The sequence below is a fragment of the Primulina tabacum genome, chromosome 5 (assembly GCF_025594145.1).
Source record: "Primulina tabacum isolate GXHZ01 chromosome 5, ASM2559414v2, whole genome shotgun sequence".
Classification (NCBI taxonomy): domain Eukaryota; kingdom Viridiplantae; phylum Streptophyta; class Magnoliopsida; order Lamiales; family Gesneriaceae; genus Primulina; species Primulina tabacum.
In genome coordinates, this window is record NC_134554.1 from 2956934 (window position 1) to 2981881 (window position 24948).

Genomic DNA, 24948 nt, shown 5'->3' on the forward strand with positions numbered 1-24948 from the left:
CAGATGTGAAATCTAGAACTACATGATTCTAATAATCAAGAATCCTTCTAGACAGGATTTTTCGAACGCGCATCTACTGTTTATCCAAACCAAATGGCTGTGCTTACAGTAAAAAAAAATAACTGAGAATGATAAAAAAAATTGGTATCACAAAATTAAATTGTGATATTTCATGAGTTTTTATGAAAATCCAAATAATCAATTGTAACAATAAATTTCGAATTTACGTTTTGGTTTACACCATTTTTGGTTCATTCCAATTTGTTTTTATGGAAATTTCCATTTTCGCTTCGGTTTCAAAAATAAAAAAAACACTAACAAATAATAAAATTGTAAAAAATAATTTTTAATTAGGTAAATTAAATTGTTTTTTAATTTTTTTTAAGTCTTTTCTCACCTGAGCACTCCTCTAAAGGTTATTTGTAATTTTTTTTGAAAAATTATAATTATTTATATTTTATATTTTTGAACTTTTTGTTTCACTCTTTCTTTTTAGGGTATCGAATTTCTCTCTTTTTTTTCTCTTCCATTCAATTTTTTTTAAAAAAATTACAATGGGGGAGGGGAAGATGCGAATATACTTGGTTCGATTTTCTTGATCTTTTATATGTTAAATTTTATTCTAATTGTTTGGTCGTTAAATTTATTTATTTATTTTTGATTGTGTTATTTAGAAAACTCGTGTTGAAAAATGACAATAAGATAGGTCTGGAACGATTTGACCAAATTCGAGATCTGTCTCATCTCATTTCTAGACCAGTCACGTCCGCTCAAAAACCAATGGGTCCAATTTGGATTGCCTCCGCTATATAATTTTTAATTTTTTTAAAAAAAATTATAATAATTTAAAATCTATTAATTTATATTCAAATCATAAAAAATCATAATTACATATTTTCATATAAACATATCATAATATAATACAATTTACTCAATTATATAAAATTATGAACTAAAATTATTGATTAGAATATTTGTTATTAATATAATAAAAATATATATGAATTATTAATAATATCTATTCTATTTTATTAAAGTTGAGGACATGATAGTAACCACCTAGGACAAACCAATTTTTTCTTCCAACTTTAACCTTATAAGATACTAATATTAATTTTTGTTTTTTTTTTTTAAATTTCAACACACTTTTATTTTTATTTTTTTATTTTAACAATTCAAATATCAATTTAATCCCTTCATAATTTAGTCTAATTTCACTTTAGCCAATCAATAATAAAAAAAACTTTATACACGCTGTGCAAAATAACTAGTATAACAGTGGACGAGGACAGGTTCGAGATGGGTTTACTCAATCATTGGGCTCGTTCCACCCTACTTATAGACCCGTTTAATCATCTAAATCTCCCTCGAATTGGCTAGGTCTGGACAGATTTTGTCAAACTCAAATTGGACCCCTCTAGTCTCGGACTTGAAATCTGAGGGACCCAATTCGGTTTATATTAGTTTAAAATTAAATTATTTTTGAATTTTATTAATTATACAATAAAAATGCTAAAATCTAATAAATAATTAAAATTATTTCTTATTATGACGGATATTCATTATTTAATAAATTAAAAATAAATAAGTTATTAATAATATATATATATATATATACACACACACAAATGGATCCATCAAAGTATACTAGGAGTTGATGCATTAATACCTTGCTTTGGGATCCGTTCCGTAGATTAGTCTGCATGATGATTATCATTAATTGCAGAGAATATATAATGTTTGTTGTTTGACTCTTGTGTTAATATTTAAAAACTACTTAGCCAATATTGATTTGAAACAGAGAAAATTTTGCATGGAGTTTTGTTATATTTATTAAAACCCTGATATTATTTTGGATTTTCTCTTAACTTTTTCATATTTTGTACATTTTTGACGAATATAAGAAACTTGATTTTCATTTTGTAAGTCTAAATTTAATTTTTTTTATAGACAAACAAATAATTTATGTGATTTAAATTTCGTCTTTTTATGCCTCTTCTGTGCAGCAGCATCTCTCTGGTTCCTTCCAATGGATCCACCGACGCCATAGCTTTCTCCGCCAAGATTGCCAGTACTCCTCCTCCTCCTCTGTCTCACGCATTTCACGCACCTTGGGTTGGGTTTGTGTGAGATCTCTCGATCTGCCTCCGTACAACAATGTCATTCGAATTCAAGCCCTCTTCAACTGATTAGCGCCCACATATCGATGCCGGAGTGATTATCGAGGTAGGAAAAATGGTGGGATTTTTCAACGTGGGAGCCTTTGATTGGAAGACGGGTCAGCGCATAATGCTTATCCTTTTAACAATGGCTGCTTCTTTCTACGTCGGGACACTCTTCGGAAACAGCTCCTCGTCTCCCTATGTACCATTTGAACAGCCAGCCGTGCAACAGAACGAAGCGTCTGTGTTCATCTCCAATGATACGGTTAACTCTGGTAGTGCATTAGTATTTGATATTGATGAATTAACTAATTACTCCTAGTTATTTGATATAACAGCAGAGTTTCTATTTGTTAGAAAATGGATTCTTGGATTCTTAACCGGCGTGAGATTAAGCTCACTATGTGGTATCTGAAATTCGACTTTGTAGAGCTTGGTGGCTTGCTCCATCATTCGTAGCGCCTTGGACTGACATAATTAATGGGAGAAATGTTGAAAATTGTATGTGATATATGGTATTTCTGATTTATTGGTCTCCAACAAATCGAGCCCGGTTGAGTTTTTGAGTTCGAGCTTTGATCTACCAATCATGTGATCCAGCTAGTCAACCCAAAATTGAGGGGAAAATATCAAATTTAACTTGTAATGTTTAAAAAATATATGTACTTTCCCTATACTTAATATTCAACCTGTATTCTCGTGACCAACTAATGCTTCAAATGTATGTATTTCTGAGTGTTTCTGCAATTTGATACTTGCAGGCGTGTTTACAAATAAAGTTAGTCTTACATACCGTACAGTACCGCTAAGGATTCCAGTAACAGGAATGAACATTTGTCCTTCAAAATACGATGAGTATATTCCTTGCCACGACATTTCTTACATCAAAGAGTTACTGCCGAAGTTAGATCTTTCCAGAAAGGAGGAGCTAGAGAGGCATTGCCCTCCACTCAGAAGGCGCTTATTTTGTTTGGTGCCACCACCAGCTGACTATAAGATACCGATCAGGTGGCCTTCTAGCAGGGACTATGTCTGGCGAAGCAATGTGAATCATACACATCTTGCTGAGGTGAAAGGAGGGCAAAATTGGGTGCATGAGAAGGGTCAATTGTGGTGGTTTCCTGGCGGGGGTACTCATTTCAAGAATGGAGCTTCTGAATACATTGAGAGGTACTTCTAATTTCAACTTGTTCTGACTCTATATAGATACACACGTCCACACACACAGAGTAATATTCGCACACTTATATGTATATGTGTTTGTACGTGTGTATCTCTAGAAATAGGTATTTATGTGTCTACATATGTGCATACATTGGTCTGAAGGTTCATTCTTTTTCTTGAATGGAACCGAGGGTATTTTTTTTACGTATTTGAATTTTCGGCTACATCTGTGAATTGTTGCAAGTGATCAAATTAGAAGATTTTGATTGTTAAAAGATAGGTTTATCGGCATCTTTTAAGTCCCAAGAACTCACTGAAGACTGTGATGTTTACCCTTGTGCTATTCAGGTATTGATTAATCAATAATCCTTTTATTTTTTCAGATTGGGAAATATGACTACAAATGACAATGGAAACCTCCTTTCTGCTGGTGTGTTTCAAATTTTAGATGTTGGTTGTGGAGTAGCTAGCTTCTCAGCTTACCTTCTTCCCTTGAACATTCAAACTATGTCTTTTGCTCCCAAAGATGGTCATGAAAATCAAATTCAATTTGCTCTAGAACGAGGAATTGGTGCTATGATTTCTTCTTTGTCCACCAAAATGTTACCATATCCCAGTAACACCTTTGAGATGGTCCATTGTTCCAGATGTCGTGTTGACTGGCATGAGAATGGTAAGCCTTTTCGTATGTATCGTTTAGATTTATTGAGAGGTCTCTGTTGGAAAGTATCGATTTTAAACAGTTCCTGCCATATTTTCACTATTTTGAGTTCGTAGACCTTACCTATTGAGGTTATTTATGTTTAGTATGCTAAAGCCTTACGGGATATACTTTCATCTGAGGAGAATACTCCAACTATATTGAAGTAGAATAATACATAGCACTTTTCACTTATGATTGCAGAAGGCATTCTGATCAAAGAAGTGGATCGTCTATTGAGATCAAATGGATATTTTGTCTACTCAGCTCCTCCTGCTTACAAAACTGATAAAGAATATCCATTGATTTGGGATAAGGTGATGAATCTGACTTCTGCTATGTGCTGGAAACTCATTGCTCGGAAAGTGCAGACAGCAATCTGGATTAAGCCAGAGGACAACTCATGCATACAGAAAAATGCGCAGCAAAAAATTATCAATGTATGCAATCACCTTGATGATGAAAAGCCCTCGTGGAAAGCACCATTGAGGAACTGTATAGCTGAACGTGTTTCCCAGAAACTCCCTCCTATGCCTCAGCGTCTCTCAGAGTTTTCTGGAACCCTCAGCAAGCTAGGTACATTCACCTTTGTAAAAAAACCAGTTTGGAATGGAATATGCATGATTGAAATATGCCGTGATGATATTATAATTTATAATAACGGTGATAATTAGTTCTCAAACATTATATCAATCACATCATGACAGATTCTAAGAAAAATTTTGAAATTCTCTTCATCGACACCTCTGAATGCCGTGTTTCAACTTTTCTCGCATAATTATAACTTTGATTTTCTAACACAGTTCCAATTTGAGCTTAATAAGGAAAAAAAATTAGCCTACCTCGGTCGATGTGTTCGATGCAGGTATCAATCGAGAAAAGTTTTTGGTAGATACAATCTACTGGCAGGACCAAATTCGGCATTACTGGAGATTGATGGATGCTGAAGAGAAAGATGTACGCAACGTCATGGACATGAATGCTTTCCTCGGTGGATTTGCAGTTGCCTTGAAAACATGGCCTGTTTGGATTATGAATGTAGTTCCTATAAGCGCCAACAATACCTTATCTGCCATTTATGACAGGGGTTTAATTGGTGCTTTCCACGACTGGTATGTTGTAGAGTTTAACTTGTAAGTTGTTCATGCCAATTAGTGTAATACTATATCAAGATTTCCTTCGGTACCAACAGGTGCGAACCATTCTCAACATACCCACGTTCATATGATCTGATACATGCCAACAATCTTCTATCTCATTACAAGAACCGTGAAGAAGGTTGCTTACTCGAGGACATAATGCTGGAGATGGATCGTATGTTGCGACCTCAGGTGTGTATTGCTGATATTATCACTTTTATGCGTGCTTTCTTGATAAAGTTGTTTACCAGTAATCTTGACTTATATTTAATGTTCTGCACTTTCCAATTATATAAATCATATAAGGAAGCCTTAATGTTGAGAAATGTAGCCAAATTTTACGACTAAGTTTGTAAGCAAGTATCTTGAGTTTCATGAATCTTGCTGTTCAGGGTTATGCAATTATTAGAGGTGAAGATGCAAGTATTATGACAAAGATCGCAGATCTTGCTCCAAAGTTTCTTTGGGATACTCAACTGCATACTCTGGAAAATGATGAGAAGAAAATGGAACAAGTCTTATTTTGCCGGAAGAAGTTCTGGGCAATCCTTTGATGCATGAATATGGGAAGCCATATTTCTGCAAGTGCTTCTAGATGTAAACTAATCGGTTTGCACTTCTTGTATCACGAGGTAAATAGGACTTTCTTCCATCACAGTCCGTCAAACATCCCAATGGAGCTGTCAGAAGACAGCAATTGTGAGTGCTTCTAAATTGTTTGGTTACTCATGCTTAACGACGAAACTGTATATGCTTAACTGAGTTCCGATTGGTTTATAAACATTTCATCATAATCTCGGAAGGAGTGCATATATGTTTTTTTGTCGCAGTCGAACTGAGATGTAGGATACAATTTTTTCCTTGGACATCAACTGGTTATTGGCAAATGAGAAATAGTATGCTGTGAAGTGTTGTTGCTTTATAACTCTTTTCTGTATCTGTAAAATCTTATATTTATGGCATGATGCCTTGAAGCTCATGCCTAGGGGTGCAAAAGGACCGAAGAGAATATCTCTCATGATTTTACATTTGATCTGTAGCTTGCAATTCATTGAAGTAGCTCGAGTTTGATTGAAGCTTGAAATACTAACTATTGTTAATGTTTGGTACGGCGCAAATTAGAGTTTGAATTTGAACATGTAATATTTTCTAAAAAAATTGTCAAGATGGTTTTTCTTCCCTTGGTGAAAGATGTTGTGTTTAATTTATGTAACCTATCATTTTGGAATGTTGTTTTCCATAATGCACAATTTTAATATGTTTATATTTATGAGAGAACTAAATATCACTAGCAGTCAGTCTAGCACCTCTCTCTTGTAAAATCCTAAGAGCTATTCAAAAGTAAAACCATGGCTTGCTTGATTTTATTTTATTTCGTTTTTAATATATATCATTTATACATACATACATACATACATACATGCATGCATGTGGATATATTAATATTTCTAAATTTATTTTGATGAAATAAAAATCATTAACTCATGATATAATATTTGATAGAATGTGTCATTCGAAAGAGTTGAATTGTTAATTATAAAAATATTTCACGGAAAATTCATTCACACCTCTCGTTCTTTTAATAATGTGTTTTGTCAAGACAAATTTATTTATAGAAATTCAGAATATATTCTTTGAACTAAAGAAAATTCCCATCAAAAGTGCTTTCCATTTATTCTATTGACTTTGGCGCTGTGATGAAGTACCTGATGCCTTTTATTCTTCAATCTTCACCAAGCAAGGAATCCAACAACTGAAAAATCATTATATCATATATTCTGAATTATTATTGTTTAATTAAAAATCAATTAACTCGAATTCTAACATATATCTAACAGTTCCGTTCTTTTATTATTATTATTATTATTATTATTATTATTACAATTGGGGAGATGATTTTTCTTGTCTGAGGTCGAACCTCTAGCCTCTTCCATAGTCGGGAGAGTATTATGCTACTAGACCAAGAGACCGCGAAATCTAATCGTATCTGGACAATATAAAATTAAAATCTTGAGACCCCAATTGTTGCCATTCGATGATATACACGATTTAAGGATTCTTTACTTTTCCATAAAATGAAGTGGGAAAGCTTGCTAGTTTGCACAAATGCTTTCAAACTTGAGCTTTTCAATTTTTCTTTCTGAATGATTTAACTCGATATGGTTATTATCATTCAGTACATCCTGAGATCGACCGTGTAACGTCAATCGAACCAACCAAAATGCAACACCACCTTAATTATGGCATCCATCTCCCTCATAATCTAAAAAAAATAAAAAAAACACTTGGTTTGTACCGTCATTTAAGATTGTCAAAACATATTTACTTGAAGAAAATCTCAAGATGGATTTTATTATTAAAAAAAAAGGAAATAGGTTTGGTGTGATCAAAGGCTTTTATTTTCTAATTTTATAAGATAAGTATGTAATTAAAAAGTAGAATTTTTACGCATAGTTTAGATGTTATATATATACGGTGTTCTTAAAATCCCACGTACATTGAAACTTAGTCTATTCCTCTACCAAAATGCAGAACCAAGCAACACAACCTCCTCCTCCAGGTCTCTCTCTCACACGTACAGACAAAAGCACAGTACTTCTGTTAAATTAACTGATATTACTGAAACTTTTGCCTGAAGGTTATCCGGAGGAAAATCGTCCAGCATGTAAGAAGAAGATGAAGTGCTGGTCACGAACAAAAGCCAAAGGAGACAAGGGATTCATCGAGGGATGGTAAAGACCTTAACTCATATTCATATCAAACTACTTTAAAGAAATTATCCTTCCCATTATATGTCGAAGTTTTGATAAGACATCCAATTGCAAATTTCAATCATTTCTATATTCAGTCTAACAAACCTTACCAAAAAGCAACGTGTGCTTGAAGCCACTGGCTAACTCTGAGTGACCCTCCTCTTTTTGTTCAGCCTCTTCGCGTTATGTTGCTGCTGGATGTGTGAAGTATGCTTCTGATTGAACATTGAGATATAAGGGACATAAGTACCTGTTAAATTAATCGACGTTGTTTTACTCACTTTGCACCTGGCCGCTGCTGTCTTTCAGAAGTATGCTCTTATCAGTATTACTTTGTTTGGTGATTTTGTTTTTAGAGCCATGCAATTATGTATACAGATATCTTGGGTACTCCCTAGCTATAGATATCGTTACATAGAGCTCTTTTTTTGACAATATATTCTCATTCCTCACTCAGCTGCAACTTATCAAAAACTAGTAGAAGAGTTTTTGACATTGGTTTCCCAGTATATATTATGTTATCAGTACACATAATGACAAAAAATGTCATTCATTAAAGCTCATATGAACCCCGATAAAAAAAACATGCAAATGTTGGACCAAGTGTAAATCATTGTACCAAAAGTTACTATTGTTACAACTATAATTTTCTAAACCTCACAACTAACTAAACACTACTCTTAATTATTATGCCACGTAAACAATCACATTAGATAAATTATGCAAATGCTGCTTACAGACAAAACAATCTCCTTCCAATAATTGATCCTGCAACTTACGTGAATTGAAAACGAAACTTTCATTCAGGTATCAACTTTTCACTCCAGATGTGTATCATGTATAAAGAGTTATGGTTGTTAGTAAAGATGCAACTCAATCTTTTTAATTAAAAAATAAACCGGTAGCCACGTTTTAATCGTCGTGCCACAAAAGAAGACACTGAACAGTAACTGCAGTTACAGTTTATATAAACGCAACTTAAACATGTTACTGGTGAGTTAGTCTATTATTTACGTAATTAAAAAACCAAGTTTAGTTTCTTCTCATTCTGAATAACCCTGGAACATGATTTTCAACAAATGGTATCTTTACAACATTATCTTGATTCTATTAAAATTATCAGTCATGCTGAATTTACTTAAGAGTACAGGCAATGTCAAAGGAAAAACATGATTTAGACCTGAATCCTGATTCAAGCAGCTAATCCCATAGGAAATCCATTTTGTTCCAGAAAAACACCACATAAGATGCCGTTATAGATGAGATAATCTATACTTAACACCATCACAGCCCTCTGAGAGAAGTATTTGCTTACAGCGGATATGTGCAAATGGTCATTACTTATAGCACGCCACACCATTATACTGTGTACAGTGAACCATGACCAAACTAGGACATGTATTCTCGAGATGACCATCCTGATTCATATCTTCCAAATGAATAGGCAGTTGAAGGTACCTCGGTCAAATGAAAGGGATCAGGTTCAATCCCATAATCTGTAAGGGGCCTGTGCTCCAGAATGTTGTCATGCTCTTGAACAAATTCTGGAATCTCTACATCTCCCTTCTTTATATCTTGCCAGAGATATTGAAGCCTACTGATGTATTTGATTTTCCAATATAAACTATAACAAGAGGGGAAAAGGTTAGCATAAACTATCCATTCTCAATTTTAGATTCCAAGGACTTGTTACATAGATATTAAAATAGACATTCAGAAGACATAGAATGATTGAGAAAACTCAAAGCTGAAGAGCAGCATGGAAGATGTAAAAGCCACAATTGGAGAATTTGGACATCCCAGACACATCAGGGATCCTTGCATAGATGCAACCATAAACATTAAACTTCTCACGTCAATTTTCAGCAATTACAGTTTATTCTCTTGTTAGTCATTCTTAACGATTAAGGGCTACATGCCAAGTTTGACATATAATCTGTGATAAGATCCATTAAGAAATTGCTAAGCGTTAGAATTGAGTATTTGGTCAGTTTTTTTAGGGTCAATAAATATGACACAAGATGATGCAATCATCTGAACAAACAGCAATTGTTTTGATACAAATAGCCAAAAACTTTTTATGTAAAGCCATAGCTAGGTTGAACAACTGGCCACGATGAGTGGATGCTCACCATTCAAAGGCGTGCAATTTGTATATGCAAAACACTGATTTATCTTTTCAATCCATGGGAGGGGTGGCTGATGAGAGAATTTACTTTCACCGAGGAACATAACATATCGGTACACAATGTTGATATTTCTCGTGAAAAAACATGAGAAAAACAACTAACCCTCCGCTTAAAAGGAATCTCCCAAGTGTAGCAAAGACAAGTCTTGACCGAAGCCCGGGATGAATAAAGTACACAACCTGAAGTTTGTCTTTATAATCATTGGGTAGTTCTTCATAGATCCACCTTAGGATTGTAATGCCAGGGGAATTGTCATCCTTCTGCGCTGTACTATGGATGTATACAATGCAAAATGGCCCATCTGGTATTTCAGTTAAAATTTTGTGAAACACATATTTCTTCAGCCTCTCTCCAGGGATCACGAGAGCTGAACGCATATAAAGACAATTAATGTACAGTTCACATGCAAACAGTGAACCATGAGCTCACAACATTCTTTTTTATGCACAAAATTGAACGTTAGTCCAATTCTACAAATACGTTACAATGAGAAGACTAAGACTCAAAACAGAGCCATCAATTAACAATTAGAAATTTAGGTCTTTTATTTTAGTGGTACAAATATTTCGTAACATGTTCTGCAAAAACAGGCCAAAACCAAGTTACCAACTGAAATATTAAATAGGAAGGGATTTAATCGAGATCAATACTTCTTTTTCTTTTTTTTTTCTTTTTTTTTTGGGGGTGGTCTTCTTATCAATGATCTTCTCATTCCAATTGTACTACAACAGAGTTTTGTTTTACACCTAAGTCAATTCAACTCTACATTACCCTTGAACTAAAATATAAAACCCACTTCCAAGACAAATTAGCGATCTTTACAACTAAGAAAAACCATTATCAAATCTACAAATAATTCTATTTCCGACCTCCAGCAATGATCACATGTTCAGCCGCACTATTAACAAAAGCGATGCAATAACAAAATCAGAAGTAAATGAATTGGAGACTTTGATACCAGTTTAATCTCTACCATCCTTGTATATGTGACTGCTAAATTTTCTATAAAAGTATGAAAACACTATCTCCAACTGCTAATAATCTCAAAAAACTAAATTATATTTAAAATTTAAGAAAACTATCTATTGCAATCTCCACTTCAATTGTATCATCTTTAAAACCAGTACTAACATAATTTCATTCATAGTTTCCCAAAAGCACAAAAAAAAAAAAAAAACTTTTTTTGTCCGAGAGCCCGGTAGAATATTGTAAATTTAACCAAATAATGAACCATATTATCATGCTAACAGAGACAAAAAGAAACAGCAAGCATTTCTGTTACTCTTACATCAAGTTCTTTCAAGAATAGGTAGCAAATTACAAAGATAAGTCGTTTACAAGTAAGAGGAAAAAATTACCCGGAAAATACTTTCCAACAATGCGTAAAATAGGGTATCCGGATTTATCGGAGCCACTTTCCAGACGAAAGAATTGGAGGGCGTCGAGGTCAGAGAAATCATCGGATGGGGTTAAAAGAGAAGGGCAGTCGTGCCAGTTCTCCTCCTCGGCCTCCACCGATTCCGGTGGAGATAGAAAGGGTCGGGCGTCTACGCCGAGATCCGAGGCTAAAACGACAACTGAGAAATCCTTTGATGCTGAAGAACCCGCCATTTGGTAGCGCTTATGGTAGACTCTGGAATGTGTTTCACAACGTACAAGCCAGGAAAATATCAGAGAAAAATACGAACCCCCTCAAAAAATTTATAATTATATTTTCCTCCCCCACGAAAACTATAATGCTACATGCATGGCTATATGTATTAATAATCATATGAAACTATATGCAACACACAAAATATAATTCAAAAAAATATATATACATATCAGATTATAAAATAATTTTAAATTTTTTAAAAAAGCTATTTTCCATCCTTCTAGCTAAAAGTTGGAAGAACCCAAGTCACCCAACCCTTAGAAAAGAAATATTATAAAAGTATTTCTTCAAACAAAAGAAATAATATAAGTTGTTTATGAGATACAATCGATGGATTAAAAAAACGATTATTAGTACGGTAAGGACGTGTAAAATGATATATAATATACAACAAGCTATTTTCAGTTGAGTATTAAATTTGACATCATTTCATATCTATCGAAAATCCGCCGAAGATTATATATTTCTTGTCCCCTAATTTACATGAGATACCGTATATTTTTTGTCATGTCATCGATAAATATTCGGTTTTAGTTCAACATAACATTAGATTGTTTATACATCATCATGTAATTTAGTTTTCGAACTCATTAGCACAGAAAATGCATGCCCTATGCTAAGATTCTAGCAAGCTAAGGCAAAGATCGTAGAGAAAAGGATTCACAAATATTCGCATAGTAAACTTGTTTCGTTTATGTACCAAAATAACCAATTTTTAGTACAAGTTGATCTTATTGATTTTGATGAAAATTTCAATTAGTTCAATTTGTTTTCTCAAAAAATATTCAGGTTATTTGTTTTTGTATAATTCGATTCCATTGGAACCTGAGTACATACAGTTCTATTATTATTATTAACTTTTATTACAACAGGGTTGCATCCCCAAAATCTAGAGTGCAAACAAACACCTTCAAGACAAAATATGGACGACTTGATTCGCTCGCTGTTCGTGGGCAATGCTGAATCTTAAAGCAAAGAAGTCTGATTTCCACCGCTATATTTTCATCCACAGAGAAGGGAGCCGGATGATGTATAGCTTGAACGACTGACTGCATAGGAATTTGGGATCGGGGATGAGGTTTACAATATAAAACCAGCATATTTACACCAAGGGCTAATAAAATTTAGGTGACATAGTACTGGAACAATCCAAGCATTTGAATAAATTACATATAAACAAAAACCCTACACAATTAGGTAAGAGTACCATTATACTTGCATTGAGATCAACATACAATCTACTCAACGGCAACAACCAGAACACCGAACCAATCCGTTCTCGTTGCAATCAGTGCACCTTCTCAATGTCCCTTCTTCTTCATAAACCTTACGACTCCCGTTACAATTCTTGCACGGAAAAAACCTTGCATCCCCACAATTCTTGCATACAAATCCCAAGTCCATTAGAGGGAAACCTTCCAAAAGATTGGCCAGTTCCCCTGTCTCATTAAGGAGCTTGATCTCCTCCACACTGCCAATGTGCTTCCCCTTGATAAATACTTGTGGCAAACTCGGTGTCTTCCCTTTCAACGCGCCCTGCAACTCCATCCTATATGACTGATCCATTGAGATGTCCCTCTCATCTACACACACTCTAAAACTCCTAAGAATCACTCGTACCGAGCAACAATCCTCATAAGTTTTCCTAATTCCCCTCAAACTAGTATAATACAATACAATCCGATCATCAGCTTCAACCAAATGACTAGAATCATCACCAACAGACACCAAAGAACATGAATCATTTGACTCCAAAGACTCGACCTTTTGGCGTCGACTTGAAACGTCTTTAAACCTTTCATATCCATGTTGTTTAGTCACCAATGCCTTTCGGTAACTCGACACCACGTTGAAGTCCAATTTTGCAAGCAAAGATTCCTCAGACAAATGCTTCCACAAAGGCTTAGATTCCTCATTCTCCACAAAATCATAAGACTTCACCATCTCACTCGCATCCAACTCTCTTTTATGGGAGTCCACTATCTGGAAATTAAACTCATCGTCATCTAGCCCTTCCATGAGCTCCCACGTGTTTACAACTGAGTCTGGGGAACAAAGGTCCTCAGATTCACCAAAATCTCGAATCTTTTTCATCTGGGCCTTCGATTTTGCTAAATCTTGCCCGCTAAAACCAGTGTTTTGGGGCTCCGTTAGCCCAAGGTAACCATAAGTAGTAGAAGTGAGGGAAACAAAGTGGTGTGAGTCCCCTTTCCTTGATGGCGGGTGGTGTATTAGAGGGGCAGCAATGGAAATGGTTCTTGAAACCGGAGTAGTTGAAGGATCAGAAAACGAGTAACAAGGGGAGTGGAACTGTGAATTTGAACACGAAGATGACGAATTTGAGGTGGGATTTTGCTGTTGAGTGATGAAATTACAAGAACGAGAAGCAGAGCACCCCATGAGGATTATCGAGAGGTTCCAAAATCAACAAACAAATCAAACCCACAAAAAAAAGAGAAAATGAAGTGGATCTATCTCCCTTTTCTGAGAAGTACAATGATTGGGTTTCTTCGTCACTTTTCTTGTTTCCTGGACGACCAACCTCTGACAGGAACTAACAGATATGGATTGGGAGGTTCTGTAGAAAATGGCATTGTTAGTAGAGGACAGAAGTTGGGAAGGAAACAAGGGTATTTAATGCATCTGTGCGGTGGATTACAAGCGAGGAAAGTAACCTGGCTTGAAAGGAAAGATGATGAATATGGTGTGGGCAAAAACACCAATTATTATAGTACAGTAACTCTGTTATACGTAGGCTGGGTTTCACTTAAATGGCATAAAAAAAATCAACTCTTTTTTTTAAAAAAATTCTCATGGTGAAGCTTGAATATTTGAATTGAAATTACAAATATATCCGAATGATATTTAGTTTAAATTTTTTATATAAAAAAAAAAATCAACTCTCATGAATTTGGATGGATCTAAGTTAAAATTCGGTTTGGAACTTGATTCAAATTATGGCTGAAAGTCGAATCCACTGGTTTATTCTATTTTAAAATGTACTAATGTAATGCTAATATTATACAATTAAAATTTGGACGTACGTAATAAAATTTATATATGTGGAGTGCATGATATTAAAGTCGAACAATGCAAAAGTCCTCATTCATTCATTCGTTCGTCATGTTTAAGGTACCAAAATAAACGTGTTTCTATTAATTAATAAACTGGAAACTATTTATAATTTGATTTTAGAGTCGGAGTCCCATCCGATAAAGCTAATTTCATTGAATAACGGAATGAGAATAAAGATTTGATGGTAGAATAAAATAGGTAAGGTTTACGTGTTTCAAGAACTGTCACTTGTTGACTGTCCGTTCACTAAAGAGTTTTTCAGACCAATATTTAAAACTTCAGCACATAAATATATCGAGAGACTAAATTAGGAATTAACTCAAATACAGGGGCCAGACGTTAAAAAAGGATTATTTACTCAAAAAATGCAGCTGACTCCTTCTCACTAATACACGCGCCGCCGTACGACCCAATTTTACACATCGAGACCGCCCGGAGATACATCTGACGGGGGTATCTAGCCAGGTTCTTTCTCCACCTAGATTCCGGTTTATTTGCAATAGTGAACTGAAGTGCTCGATTTGAGCGTGTGTGTGTTGTGTAGGGAAGGACGCTGAGTAATTTCATAGAACGGACACTACCACAAACACGTACGGCTCTATATATATTTATTCTTGTAATATCTTTGGACGTTTTGTAGGTATTTGTTTGCCCGTTTTATTCAACCTCGTCTGTGTCATTGCTGAAAATTAACGATGGCAGCTTCTCCTTTGTCTCTCAGATCGCTCTTTTCGTATATTTCAACAAACTCAATTGACAGTGGGGTAAGTGTTTTTTGGCATGAAAGTGCACTTACGCCTGATTCTAAACGTTTATCGTTATAGCAAGTGAAAGCTCCAAATATCCATTAATTGCTGTGACACGGAAATGAAGTTTTTTTTTTTTTACTCTATGGGACGGTGATGATATTAGGAGTTTTGAGGTAAATTATCAGATATGTGCTCGGATTAGCTGTGTCTGATTATTTTTACATGCGATCATTAGCATTTCCTGGTGTCAAGACCTATTTGTTAGCTTTTTCCCCCCTTCACTATACCTTCACTGGCTTCTTAAAGCCTTAAAGGGTTTCTCGGACGTGTAGTATATTGACAGAGAAAGGAAGAAATTTCAGGCGTTTGGGTTAGTTTTTCCTTTTTTCACAGACTCGTTAAAACGTGAATAAGGGTTCTGTTAAGTAATGGACAGGAAAGAGACTCAAAACTTGAAAGGGAAGACCTTTTTTTTTCAGCCCGTGGATTTTGTAGTGTAACCAGAACCTAACATGCTATGGTTGACTAGCATTCTCGACTGTTAGATGCACCTTCTTACTTCTACCTAGCATTAGGTATTTAAATGCACCATTCTTGCTGGTGAATATGTCTGTGCTTTTGTTGCATTGGCCTAATGAATGTGGGAGTTGGTTGAAGCTGCTTGGTTAATCTAGTTGGTCACAGATCATGAAAAATCTCTTCCATGCGAGAATGCCATGATAACCCACAATATATATAAGTGAAAGTTCCCACATACTAGATCTGAACATCCATAGTGTGGAGGATCCAAGTTGTGATTGTAATATTTTTTTATGGTGTCTACTGCGTTTAGCAATTTATTAAATGAATTTATGAGCTATTATATCGTTAAATTTAGTAAATATTAAGCATGAATCATGTTATTCTTTATTTATATGGCCACAAATTAGCAATTTACAGTATTGCTGGATTTTGATAAATTTCCTTGGAAAATATGATCAGTTGACTGGCGGCTTTAGGCTGCTATAAACTTTTAGTGTTCCCATAATGGTATTGGCTAGGTTGTAGATTGTGTAAGGATGGAACGAGAGAAGTCAGAAATGCAACAATGGTTTTTTTATTCAAATGCAATTTAACATGAGGAAGTGCGGCAACCTTGTTACAATTCTGAATCTTACCAGATTAAAATATACTCATTGATAGAAAACCAGATGCTTAGTTTCCCTTTGAACTAAAATTGGGGAATTGTGACAAAAATGCTAATTGTCTAACATCATATTATGTATTCTTTCCTTTATTTAAATTTTCTCTTGGATCCAAATAAGGTGTTATTGTGATAAGCTTTGTTGATATTTTAGGGTTTGCTCAAAGAGAATTGCCCTTTGTTTTATGCTTTCAAACCAAATGTGCTCGAGAAGGGAAAATGTTCTTCGAGTCACCAATATTTCAAATTAAACTGCATGAGAGACAAAGAGATGGATGTCAGCGCATCAGCTTTGGTCGATGGGATTGCGGAATGTTCAAATGGTAGTTTTCTTACATGGTATTTAGCCCTTGATAGATAGTTTCCTATGTCGGGGTAAATTTTTACGTTAAATATTATTTAGAGCTCCATAAATTGTCTCAGCAGAAAAGGAGACCGGGGACATGAGTGAGCTGAGTATTTCTACTCTTTTGATGCATTTTGCGAATGAATTTGATCCTTATGGCGCATTAAGCACACCTCTCTATCAAACAGCTACTTTCAAGCAGGTAGATTTTCAATTTTGCATGTTCTGATTCATGAGGCTAGCCAAACTATATTGATTGTTTAAGGATCTGTTGAGGATAATATTTAAATTTTCTACTAGTTTCTTTGAATATCAGTGTACATGCACATAACTTTGAGATGCTTCAACGTCGTAATGACAAATGCAGCTGCTACCAAAATATGTTTACTGAAAATAGATGATTGGTTTATACCAATTCAGTAAATAGTATTGTCTAAGTTATATCCCTGGTCAGCTGATGCTGTTTTATTTATATTTTGATCCATATTTTATTGTGTCAATACATGTTCTTTAGTCACTGAAATTCAATCTCTTGCCATGGATCTGCAGATGACTTCCAAGGCTGTGAATCTTTCTTCGATTTGTAAAAAATAGGATAGTAAGATGTACATTTTCATCTATAAATTCTGGTTCAAAGTTATCTGTCTTCGGTAGTTTTTGTGTTATAGTGCCCCCTTTGAAGTATCAAGTTAATAACTATGTTAGGCATGTTATATCACATGTGAAATACGAAATACCGTAGGTAGTTTTTCAATGTGCAGTTGCTAAAGAAATACTGAAGATTTTGAAAATATATATATATATATATAAATATATATAAATATATATATATATTTTTTTTAATTCTAGAATCTTCAGTGTTTGCTTATATGCTGTGTAATCAATGTATACTGCTTGGAATTATGTGTTGTTAATATTTGAGATGTATCAATGGTCAACTTGATTGTTCTACAGCCTTCTGCAACAGAATATGGGCCTTATGATTATACAAGAAGTGGAAATCCTACTCGAGATGTTTTGGAAAGGTCTGTACATTTCTCGTATACTTAATGTTGTTGTTTTTTCTATGTTCACAGTTAACATGCACTTTCTTCTGTTGTTCTCATCAATTATTTGCCTACTCAACAGACTTCTTGCAAAGCTTGATAAGGCTGATCGAGCATTGTGCTTCACTAGTGGAATGGCTGCTCTGTCAGCAGTTACTCATCTTGTTGGAACTGGTATTTTCGTGAATTTATCATCATATTCCTCTTTCATAGATTGATTGGTCTTTCTCTGTGGCAAACATCATCTGATCATCACCATTCGAGGCAGCTTGATCTGGAACTGCATGAAATCATGAAGTTCTTGTTTGACCAATCCAAGTCTGTCAATCCTTGGTAAATAGTTAAGACAGAGTTCTTTTCTTTTAATAACAGGCGAGGAGATCGTCGCTGGTGATGACATGTATGGTGGATCTGACCGTTTGCTGTCACAAGTAACTCCTAAATCAGGGGGTTGTGGTTAAGTTCGTATTAATTTTTCTTCATAATCTTACTTCGTAATAGTTTACATTCCACAGCCTCCTAAATTGGGCTGCAAGATTAATCATTATTATGTATGGCATAGGCGTGTTGATACAACTAATTTGGATGAGGTTGCATCTTCAATTGGTCCCTGGACAAAGCTTGTGTGGTTGGAGAGTCCAACAAACCCGCGACAACAAATCTCTGACATTTGTGTAGGTGACCTTTTGTTGTCAAATCTCTAGTGTAGCACAGAGGGTTTGCACTTACTTTGTGTTCAATTCTATTTAGGGCATTTTTATCTGTTTTTACACTCTTGTGTGTTTGGATTGAGGAGCAATTCCTGAACATTAGTTTCTTAAATCTCGATTTTTTATGATGTACACACGTATAGATAGATAGATAAATCTTTTCTCTGTATCTGGTGGGACACCCTTCAGTACCCATGTATTTGTATTTATAATAATAGCATAGGTGGAAAAATTGTTGGTTGGGTCTTCAGTATATATTTACTTGTTTTTTTTTACCCTTTCCGCCACCCTCCTCCCTATTCATTTTGGAATTCCTATTCCAACTGCCTTATTGACTTGTATTTTTCTTCTTGTTTTTCAGAAAATTGCTGAGATTGCTCATGCTCATGGGGCTCTTGTGTTGGTGGATAATAGCATCATGTCTCCCGTTTTGTGTCAACCCTTGGAACTTGGAGCCGGTAATTGTTTCTTCTACCAAAAAGTAAGTATATTTTGTTGTATGAATGAGATCACCTTTGAACAACTTTGGATTATCAAATCATTTTTCAGATATTGTGATGCACTCTGCAACTAAATTCATATCTGGCCACAGCGATCTCATGGCTGGCATACTTGCTATTAAAGGAGAAAGGTACTATCGCATACATCTGATTTTCAGAGTTTTTTTTACCTGTATTTGACTTCAGCAGTATTTCCCATGTTTTCATAACTATCTTTCATGCATTAAAAAAGAAAAAGATAAATGATAAAGTCTACTGATATGCATTTTAATGTATTTTTAGAAAACCATCATGTAGAACATTGAATGGGGACTTTTGAAATTCGCTGACGTCTCACATGCTACTAGCGTTTTAAGTCTTGGATTTTTATTTCCTGATATCCTCTTTTGCGTAAGTTACTACTTTCACCATTTGTTGTGCTTGATCGGATCTCAATAATAAAGCACACCCCTTTCTTATTGTATTATTGAAATTTTGTTATGAATTTTATGATAAATGAATTCACATTGTGCTGTACAAACATTTTGTTTAATTGGTAATTGTCTCGTTCTTTAATGCTCATTAGCTTGGCGAAAGACCTCTATTTTCTACAGAATGCGGAAGGCTCAGGGCTAGCTCCATTTGATTGTTGGCTTTGTTTAAGAGGCATTAAAACTATGGCCCTGCGGGTTGAGAAGCAACAGGTATTGTCAAATATTTCCAAGTCTCTCTGTTAGATAAACCTTTTTTGGGAGGGAGGAATTAATGTGGGTAATCACTTGCTTCTTCGCACCTTTGGTTGAACTTTACTCCATTGTTCTCATCTTTTGGTTCGTCTCCCATTTCAAAAATGATTGTGTTGAACTATTAATATCTTGCTGTTGAGCATTTTCTATTTTGCATCACTGAAACCTATATCATTTACTATCAATATCTCAAATGTAAAAATATTTCCAGTTGCACCTTAAATGGAAGACGAGTCGGATCTTGATTTTAATGTTTAATACTGACAATTCAGTCTTTTGATTCGATAAACTTGCGATGAACAGGAAAATGCCCAAAAAATTGCTGAATTTCTCTCCTCTCATCCGAGGGTCAAAAAGGTTAATTATGCCGGTCTTCCTGATCATCCCGGGAGATCTTTACATTACTCTCAGGTACAAAATCAACTGAAATGCTCGATTGATGTTGTAATCATGCCAAACACCAACACAAGACGGCCATCTCCTGGACCATAGAAAGAGAATAAAAATGCACACGGATATCCATTGGTTTAATTATTCACTTGATGCAGGCCAAGGGCGCTGGATCTGTATTCAGTTTCTTAACGGGGTCACTGGCACTTTCTAAGCATATAGCCGAAACAACCAAGTATTTTAGCATAACCGTCAGTTTTGGTAACTCCTCGTTTTACAATTATTTTCTTGAAACCTCCCACAATCTAAATCTTCTTTTAGTCTCCTGCCAGGCGCGCGTACACACACATATTCAAGCACGTGTTAAATCATTGATGCGGCAGCACTATTTCTTACTAGTTGGTGGTGCTACTAAAAGCTCTTTAGTTTAACTCGGACACCCATTTTTTGTCGCAGGAAGTGTTAAGTCCCTTATCAGTTTGCCTTGCTTTATGTCTCATGCAAGCATACCAGCTGCCGTACGTGAGACCAGAGGTTTAACTGAGGATCTTGTGCGCATCTCCGTGGGAATCGAAGATGTTAATGACTTGATTGCTGATTTAGACAATGCTCTTAGAACTGGACCAGCTTAGGTTCTTCCGTGTTCGCAGCCTTGGGCTACGTTTCAAAAAACATGATTTTGAATCGTTTTGCAGATGGGAATGTCATTCGAAATTCTCAGGCTCCAGAATTTTGTTTGTCGAAATGAATAAATATGCCAATGGGCTTCGACGTACTTCAATTCGTGTGCAAGCAAAGAACCTTTTTCTATCAGCTGATCCTCTTCTCGACAAGAAAAAAAAAGGAAAATATTTATATTTGAAAAAATCTTGCAACTTCAGAATCATACTTGGGCTCATGCTACTTCACTGGGAGCCTATCATATGTATAACTTAATTATGGGTAGGTTTCTTTTAAACAAAATTAGATTGGTGGATTGGAATTCAAAGCGCAATTTTTAAATTTGAACGTTTTATAACTTGCAATGCGCAATCGATCAAATCATATTTCAACACTTTTAAAAAGTTTCAAGGTCCGATCAATTAGATTTTAAGGAATTTAATAATAGAAGCTATTTAAAAGGATTATTCTATAATTTAAAAGGATTACAGCATGATCTATTTTGAAAATTGTAAAGCACAATGGAGATGTTTGGTAATTTGTTTTAAAAAAATAATGTTTTACCAAATAATAAAATATAATTTCATGTTACTAAGGAAAATCGTTCGCTATGGTCCATGATCCATCACGAGATCCAAATAAAGACATAAATCAAATAAAGAACAAATGTGTTACGATGAATATATGTAATATTGGGGCCTAAAAGTTATAATGTCAAAAAATAAAATAATATTATTTTAAAAAAATATTTGTCTTGTGTCTATGCATACCATCGGAAACAAAGGCCACAGACCATGTGCAACTGTTTCCTACTGACTATCGGCTCGATACAACTAATTTTAGTTGTCAATCAACTGGCTGTCTTCTTGTTAAACAAAGCCCCGGCTGGGTTTGATTTGTTTGAATTTGAATATATAAAATTAACAATTTGAAATCGATGAATTTGAAATTCGATACAAATTTATGGATTCATCCGCAACCTTAAAAATATATTCACGCTATAATTTTCACATTTATTTTGTGTGAGAAAACAAGTATGAAGAATGGAGATATATAATTGGAAATGTTAGTTCTGTAAATGTCAAATTTATAAAATCTCTTGAAACTTTACTAAATTGTATTTTATTCAAAAAAAAATTCCACATATATTATTAATTAATTATAAGTCTGGATAGGCTTCACTAATCATGTTTTTAAAAAATAGACACTCTCCAAACAAAAATACCCCTCGAATAAAAAACACTCATCAACCCTGGATGATTTTTTTTTTTAAACACAAAACAATGAAATACAATCAGGTACTGGTAAAAACAAAATTGGGTGGAAATTCCTTCATGTCAATGGTGTCCACGTTTCTTCATCACAATTCTTCCCCTTTTAATCTCTATCAAACATATCTTCACTTTCTATATACAAAACTGAGAATAAGAAAACAAAAAAAAAAAGAAAAAAAGAATACAAAGGTCAAATATACAAAAACAAAATGATCATAATACATAAGAACTCTTAATTTAATTTGACACCAGAGTGAGATCATTGTATCTCGGCCTTGTTCTCTCCGGTGATGGAAGCCCTTCATCCATTGATTTTCTCTTATTATTGCTGTTGTTATTACTAGATTGTGTTGTTTGATCATAATGTGGTTGTGGTTGTGATTGTGCTAATATCTGTAACGATGTTTCTTCGGATTTCTCGTACTCCGACGGCCTCGGCGGCGATGAAAGTGATTCATGTTTCTCAATTTTTTCAGGGCCTTCTTCAGTATCATGCCAACTTCTGGTTTTCATAATATGTGGCTTTAGCTTACTCACATCTGATAATCTTACTGGCTTCAAAAAAAATTCTTCTGCTCCTTCCTCTAAGCATCTGTGTAATTTTTCAACAACAAAAATATTCTTAATTTCAACTTTGCCCATAATATATAATTTTTTATCTCGATTTTTATAATTTCCATTACTCGAGGATTTCACATTGTACGTAGTACATGCAGTTATCTTTAAATTATTTTACCTTGTAATTCTTGAAGGAACATTCTCGGATGACATGATAACTACTGGTATGTTTCTAAGAGATGAAGATTCCTGTAAAATAAATTGAAAATTTTAATACAGCTGATTTTATTGTGAAAATTTACTACAGCTTAGGATTCGTTGAACGAGTTATGTGTTGACTTTTCCTCTCATGTATTATTACATATTTTATTATATATTAATATTATTGTGTACATTTATGAATGTATGTATATATTTATACACGTTAGGTGGGGAAAAGATTTTGCAAGATTTTGGTAAGATCTCAATTGATCTGAAATTGAATGGCGAGAAAAGGACCCGTGTGGACAACCTTTTACCAGGATACATCAAATCATATAATACTATAATTCTGGGATTGAAAAACTTGTATTTTCTTGAAATATAAGTCTAAACATTAGTAAAAACATGAGGAAAAAGATGAAATTTTTCCACGACAGGAACCAAGAAATTGTGTCATACCTTAATTTTCCTGAGCAAATCATAACCAGTCATTCCAGGCATACAGTAGTCTGTAATAACAAGATTTACTTGCACTACCTGTGAAATCCAGAAAATAAATAAGATTGAAATGAATTTAAACACTTCGACAAAATGGAAACTTTTTGAAAACCATTCATTAAATTTATTTCGAAGGTCGAAATTTTCTCAAAAATAGGGGGGAAAACAAGAAATTACCTGGTTTTTGGGAAATCGGGAGGTTGAACTTAAGTTGTTGATTTCATCTTCATGCCAACCGAGAAATTCTAAAGCTTTGCTACCAGAATCAACTGTAGTAACTGTCGAAGCCAAAAATGCACCTTAATTAGACGCAAACCAAGCCCAGAAAATCAAATTCATTACAAAACCAATAACAACCATTTACTTGCTTTCATAAAAAGAAAAAAAATACTTAAATCATATAAAAAAAGAACCTTGATAAGAAGAAGTCTTCAATAATCTCTCGATAAGTTTTCTGTCAATCAAGCTATCATCAACAGCAAGAACATGAAATTGAGCATCTGCTGCGGCCACACCCATTGCGCCAATTCTTAATCTCCAAAATTTATCAAAGAATGCGAGATTCGAAGCTCAAATTTTGATTAAAAAAAGAGATAGTTGTTTGAAGAAGAAATGATAGGTAGGAAGGAGAAAAATTGGGTGGTATTTTTGTAGCTAAAATGGGATTCGTTTGGTATACGTCAGTTAGTGTGTGAGTTGTGGGGAAGGCGAGATTTGTAATGAGGCAATAAGTACACAAGAAAATCCAGAAAGCAAGATCTGACCAAAAAATATCATCCAAAGATTTGCCCAATATTTTTCCTACTTTGAATTGAATTCCAAGAAAAGCTATACAAACTATTGCAAAGTTAATAATAAAATGCTGATAAACTATCTATTGTTTAAGAATATAATATAAAGAAACAAACAAATCTTGAACATGGTAGCTCAAATATTTGGAGGCATTAATTAATTAAGTGGCTTGGTGGTTTTTAAAAAAAAAAGGGGGGGGGGGGGGGGGGGAGGGAAAGGAAATGGCAGGACAGTGACAACAAATTTGGTTTCATATTTTATTTTGTTTTTTTCTTTATTGTAAACATAATCATTTTTAATTATAGTTTAAATTTTAAATTATATATTATTTTTAATTGAATATAAATTAAATTATTATTTTTTTTTACAAATGTTGCAAAATATCGCTATATATATGAAATTGAGATTAGAAATTTGGTAGGCGTGTTTGATTGTGGGGCCAAAGAAAATCCGGGAAAGAGATACAGGTGATGTCAGCAT

General features: G+C 34.4%; 5 protein-coding genes and 1 long non-coding RNA gene across 7 annotated transcripts; 3 read left to right on the forward strand and 3 right to left on the reverse strand.

The window, feature by feature from the left end:
* Positions 1 to 1970: 1970 nt before the first annotated feature.
* LOC142545505 (putative methyltransferase PMT7) lies at positions 1971 to 6193 on the forward strand. 2 transcript variants are annotated; one of them, XM_075652731.1, is made up of 7 exons: positions 1971 to 2437; positions 2924 to 3332; positions 3710 to 3999; positions 4231 to 4602; positions 4892 to 5138; positions 5219 to 5357; positions 5558 to 6193. In XM_075652731.1, the coding sequence occupies exons 1-7, from the start codon at positions 2236 to 2238 to the stop codon at positions 5717 to 5719; spliced, it is 1821 nt and encodes a 606-aa protein (XP_075508846.1). In that variant the 5' UTR covers positions 1971 to 2235; the 3' UTR covers positions 5720 to 6193. The 2 variants fall into 2 exon arrangements, with proteins under 2 accessions (XP_075508846.1, XP_075508847.1); XM_075652732.1 differs by lacking the exon at positions 1971 to 2437 and adding an exon at positions 2487 to 2804.
* A 1403-nt stretch (positions 6194 to 7596) lies between these two features.
* On the forward strand, positions 7597 to 8413 carry LOC142545507 (uncharacterized). The gene is made up of 3 exons (XR_012820292.1): positions 7597 to 7725; positions 7804 to 7897; positions 8092 to 8413. It is a non-coding gene; the product is annotated as an uncharacterized LOC142545507 (long non-coding RNA).
* Positions 8414 to 9003: 590 nt separating this feature from the next.
* Positions 9004 to 11776, reverse strand: LOC142545506 (uncharacterized). Its single transcript, XM_075652733.1, has 3 exons — positions 11466 to 11776; positions 10210 to 10474; positions 9004 to 9542 (listed from the first exon to the last, which is right to left on the reverse strand). Exons 1-3 carry the CDS (start codon positions 11716 to 11718, stop codon positions 9308 to 9310), a joined length of 753 nt encoding a protein of 250 aa, XP_075508848.1. The 5' UTR covers positions 11719 to 11776; the 3' UTR covers positions 9004 to 9307.
* A 1100-nt stretch (positions 11777 to 12876) lies between these two features.
* On the reverse strand, positions 12877 to 14503 carry LOC142545508 (uncharacterized protein At5g39865-like). The gene has a single exon (XM_075652734.1). The coding sequence runs from the start codon at positions 14159 to 14161 to the stop codon at positions 13004 to 13006; it is 1158 nt and encodes a 385-aa protein (XP_075508849.1). The 5' UTR covers positions 14162 to 14503; the 3' UTR covers positions 12877 to 13003.
* A 973-nt stretch (positions 14504 to 15476) lies between these two features.
* LOC142545509 (cystathionine beta-lyase, chloroplastic-like) lies at positions 15477 to 21200 on the forward strand. Its single transcript, XM_075652735.1, is given in 14 exon segments — positions 15477 to 15600; positions 16923 to 17091; positions 17192 to 17316; positions 18069 to 18139; positions 18243 to 18334; positions 18533 to 18606; positions 18608 to 18621; positions 18723 to 18834; positions 19232 to 19328; positions 19420 to 19501; positions 19936 to 20053; positions 20399 to 20506; positions 20644 to 20746; positions 20942 to 21200. Coding segments are annotated over 14 exon segments (1410 nt in total). The 5' UTR covers positions 15477 to 15531; the 3' UTR covers positions 21118 to 21200.
* Positions 21201 to 22450: 1250 nt separating this feature from the next.
* Positions 22451 to 24516, reverse strand: LOC142545510 (two-component response regulator ORR9-like). The gene is made up of 5 exons (XM_075652736.1): positions 24090 to 24516; positions 23854 to 23954; positions 23638 to 23715; positions 23156 to 23226; positions 22451 to 23011 (listed from the first exon to the last, which is right to left on the reverse strand). Exons 1-5 carry the CDS (start codon positions 24193 to 24195, stop codon positions 22657 to 22659), a joined length of 711 nt encoding a protein of 236 aa, XP_075508851.1. The 5' UTR covers positions 24196 to 24516; the 3' UTR covers positions 22451 to 22656.
* Between the last annotated feature and the right edge of the window lie 432 nt (positions 24517 to 24948).

Excerpts from the sequence above, each read along its gene's own strand:
- LOC142545508 (XM_075652734.1), bottom strand. The coding sequence starts at position 14,161 with ATGGGGTGCTCTGCTTCTCGTTCTTGTAATTTCATCACTCAACAGCAA.
- LOC142545505 (XM_075652731.1), top strand. The coding sequence starts at position 2,236 with ATGGTGGGATTTTTCAACGTGGGAGCCTTTGATTGGAAGACGGGTCAG. Across the intron at positions 4,000-4,230 it reads TGTTGACTGGCATGAGAATG|AAGGCATTCTGATCAAAGAA; the intron begins GTAAGCCTTTTC and ends TTATGATTGCAG. Across the intron at positions 5,358-5,557 it reads ATCGTATGTTGCGACCTCAG|GGTTATGCAATTATTAGAGG; the intron begins GTGTGTATTGCT and ends CTTGCTGTTCAG.
- LOC142545510 (XM_075652736.1), bottom strand. The coding sequence starts at position 24,195 with ATGGGTGTGGCCGCAGCAGATGCTCAATTTCATGTTCTTGCTGTTGAT. Across the intron at positions 23,716-23,853 it reads CCCGATTTCCCAAAAACCAG|GTAGTGCAAGTAAATCTTGT; the intron begins GTAATTTCTTGT and ends TGGATTTCACAG. Across the intron at positions 23,012-23,155 it reads GTTCCTTCAAGAATTACAAG|ATGCTTAGAGGAAGGAGCAG; the intron begins GTAAAATAATTT and ends AAAATTACACAG.
- LOC142545506 (XM_075652733.1), bottom strand. The coding sequence starts at position 11,718 with ATGGCGGGTTCTTCAGCATCAAAGGATTTCTCAGTTGTCGTTTTAGCC. Across the intron at positions 10,475-11,465 it reads TGTTGGAAAGTATTTTCCGG|CTCTCGTGATCCCTGGAGAG; the intron begins GTAATTTTTTCC and ends ATATGCGTTCAG. Across the intron at positions 9,543-10,209 it reads AGATTCCTTTTAAGCGGAGG|TTTATATTGGAAAATCAAAT; the intron begins GTTAGTTGTTTT and ends CTCTTGTTATAG.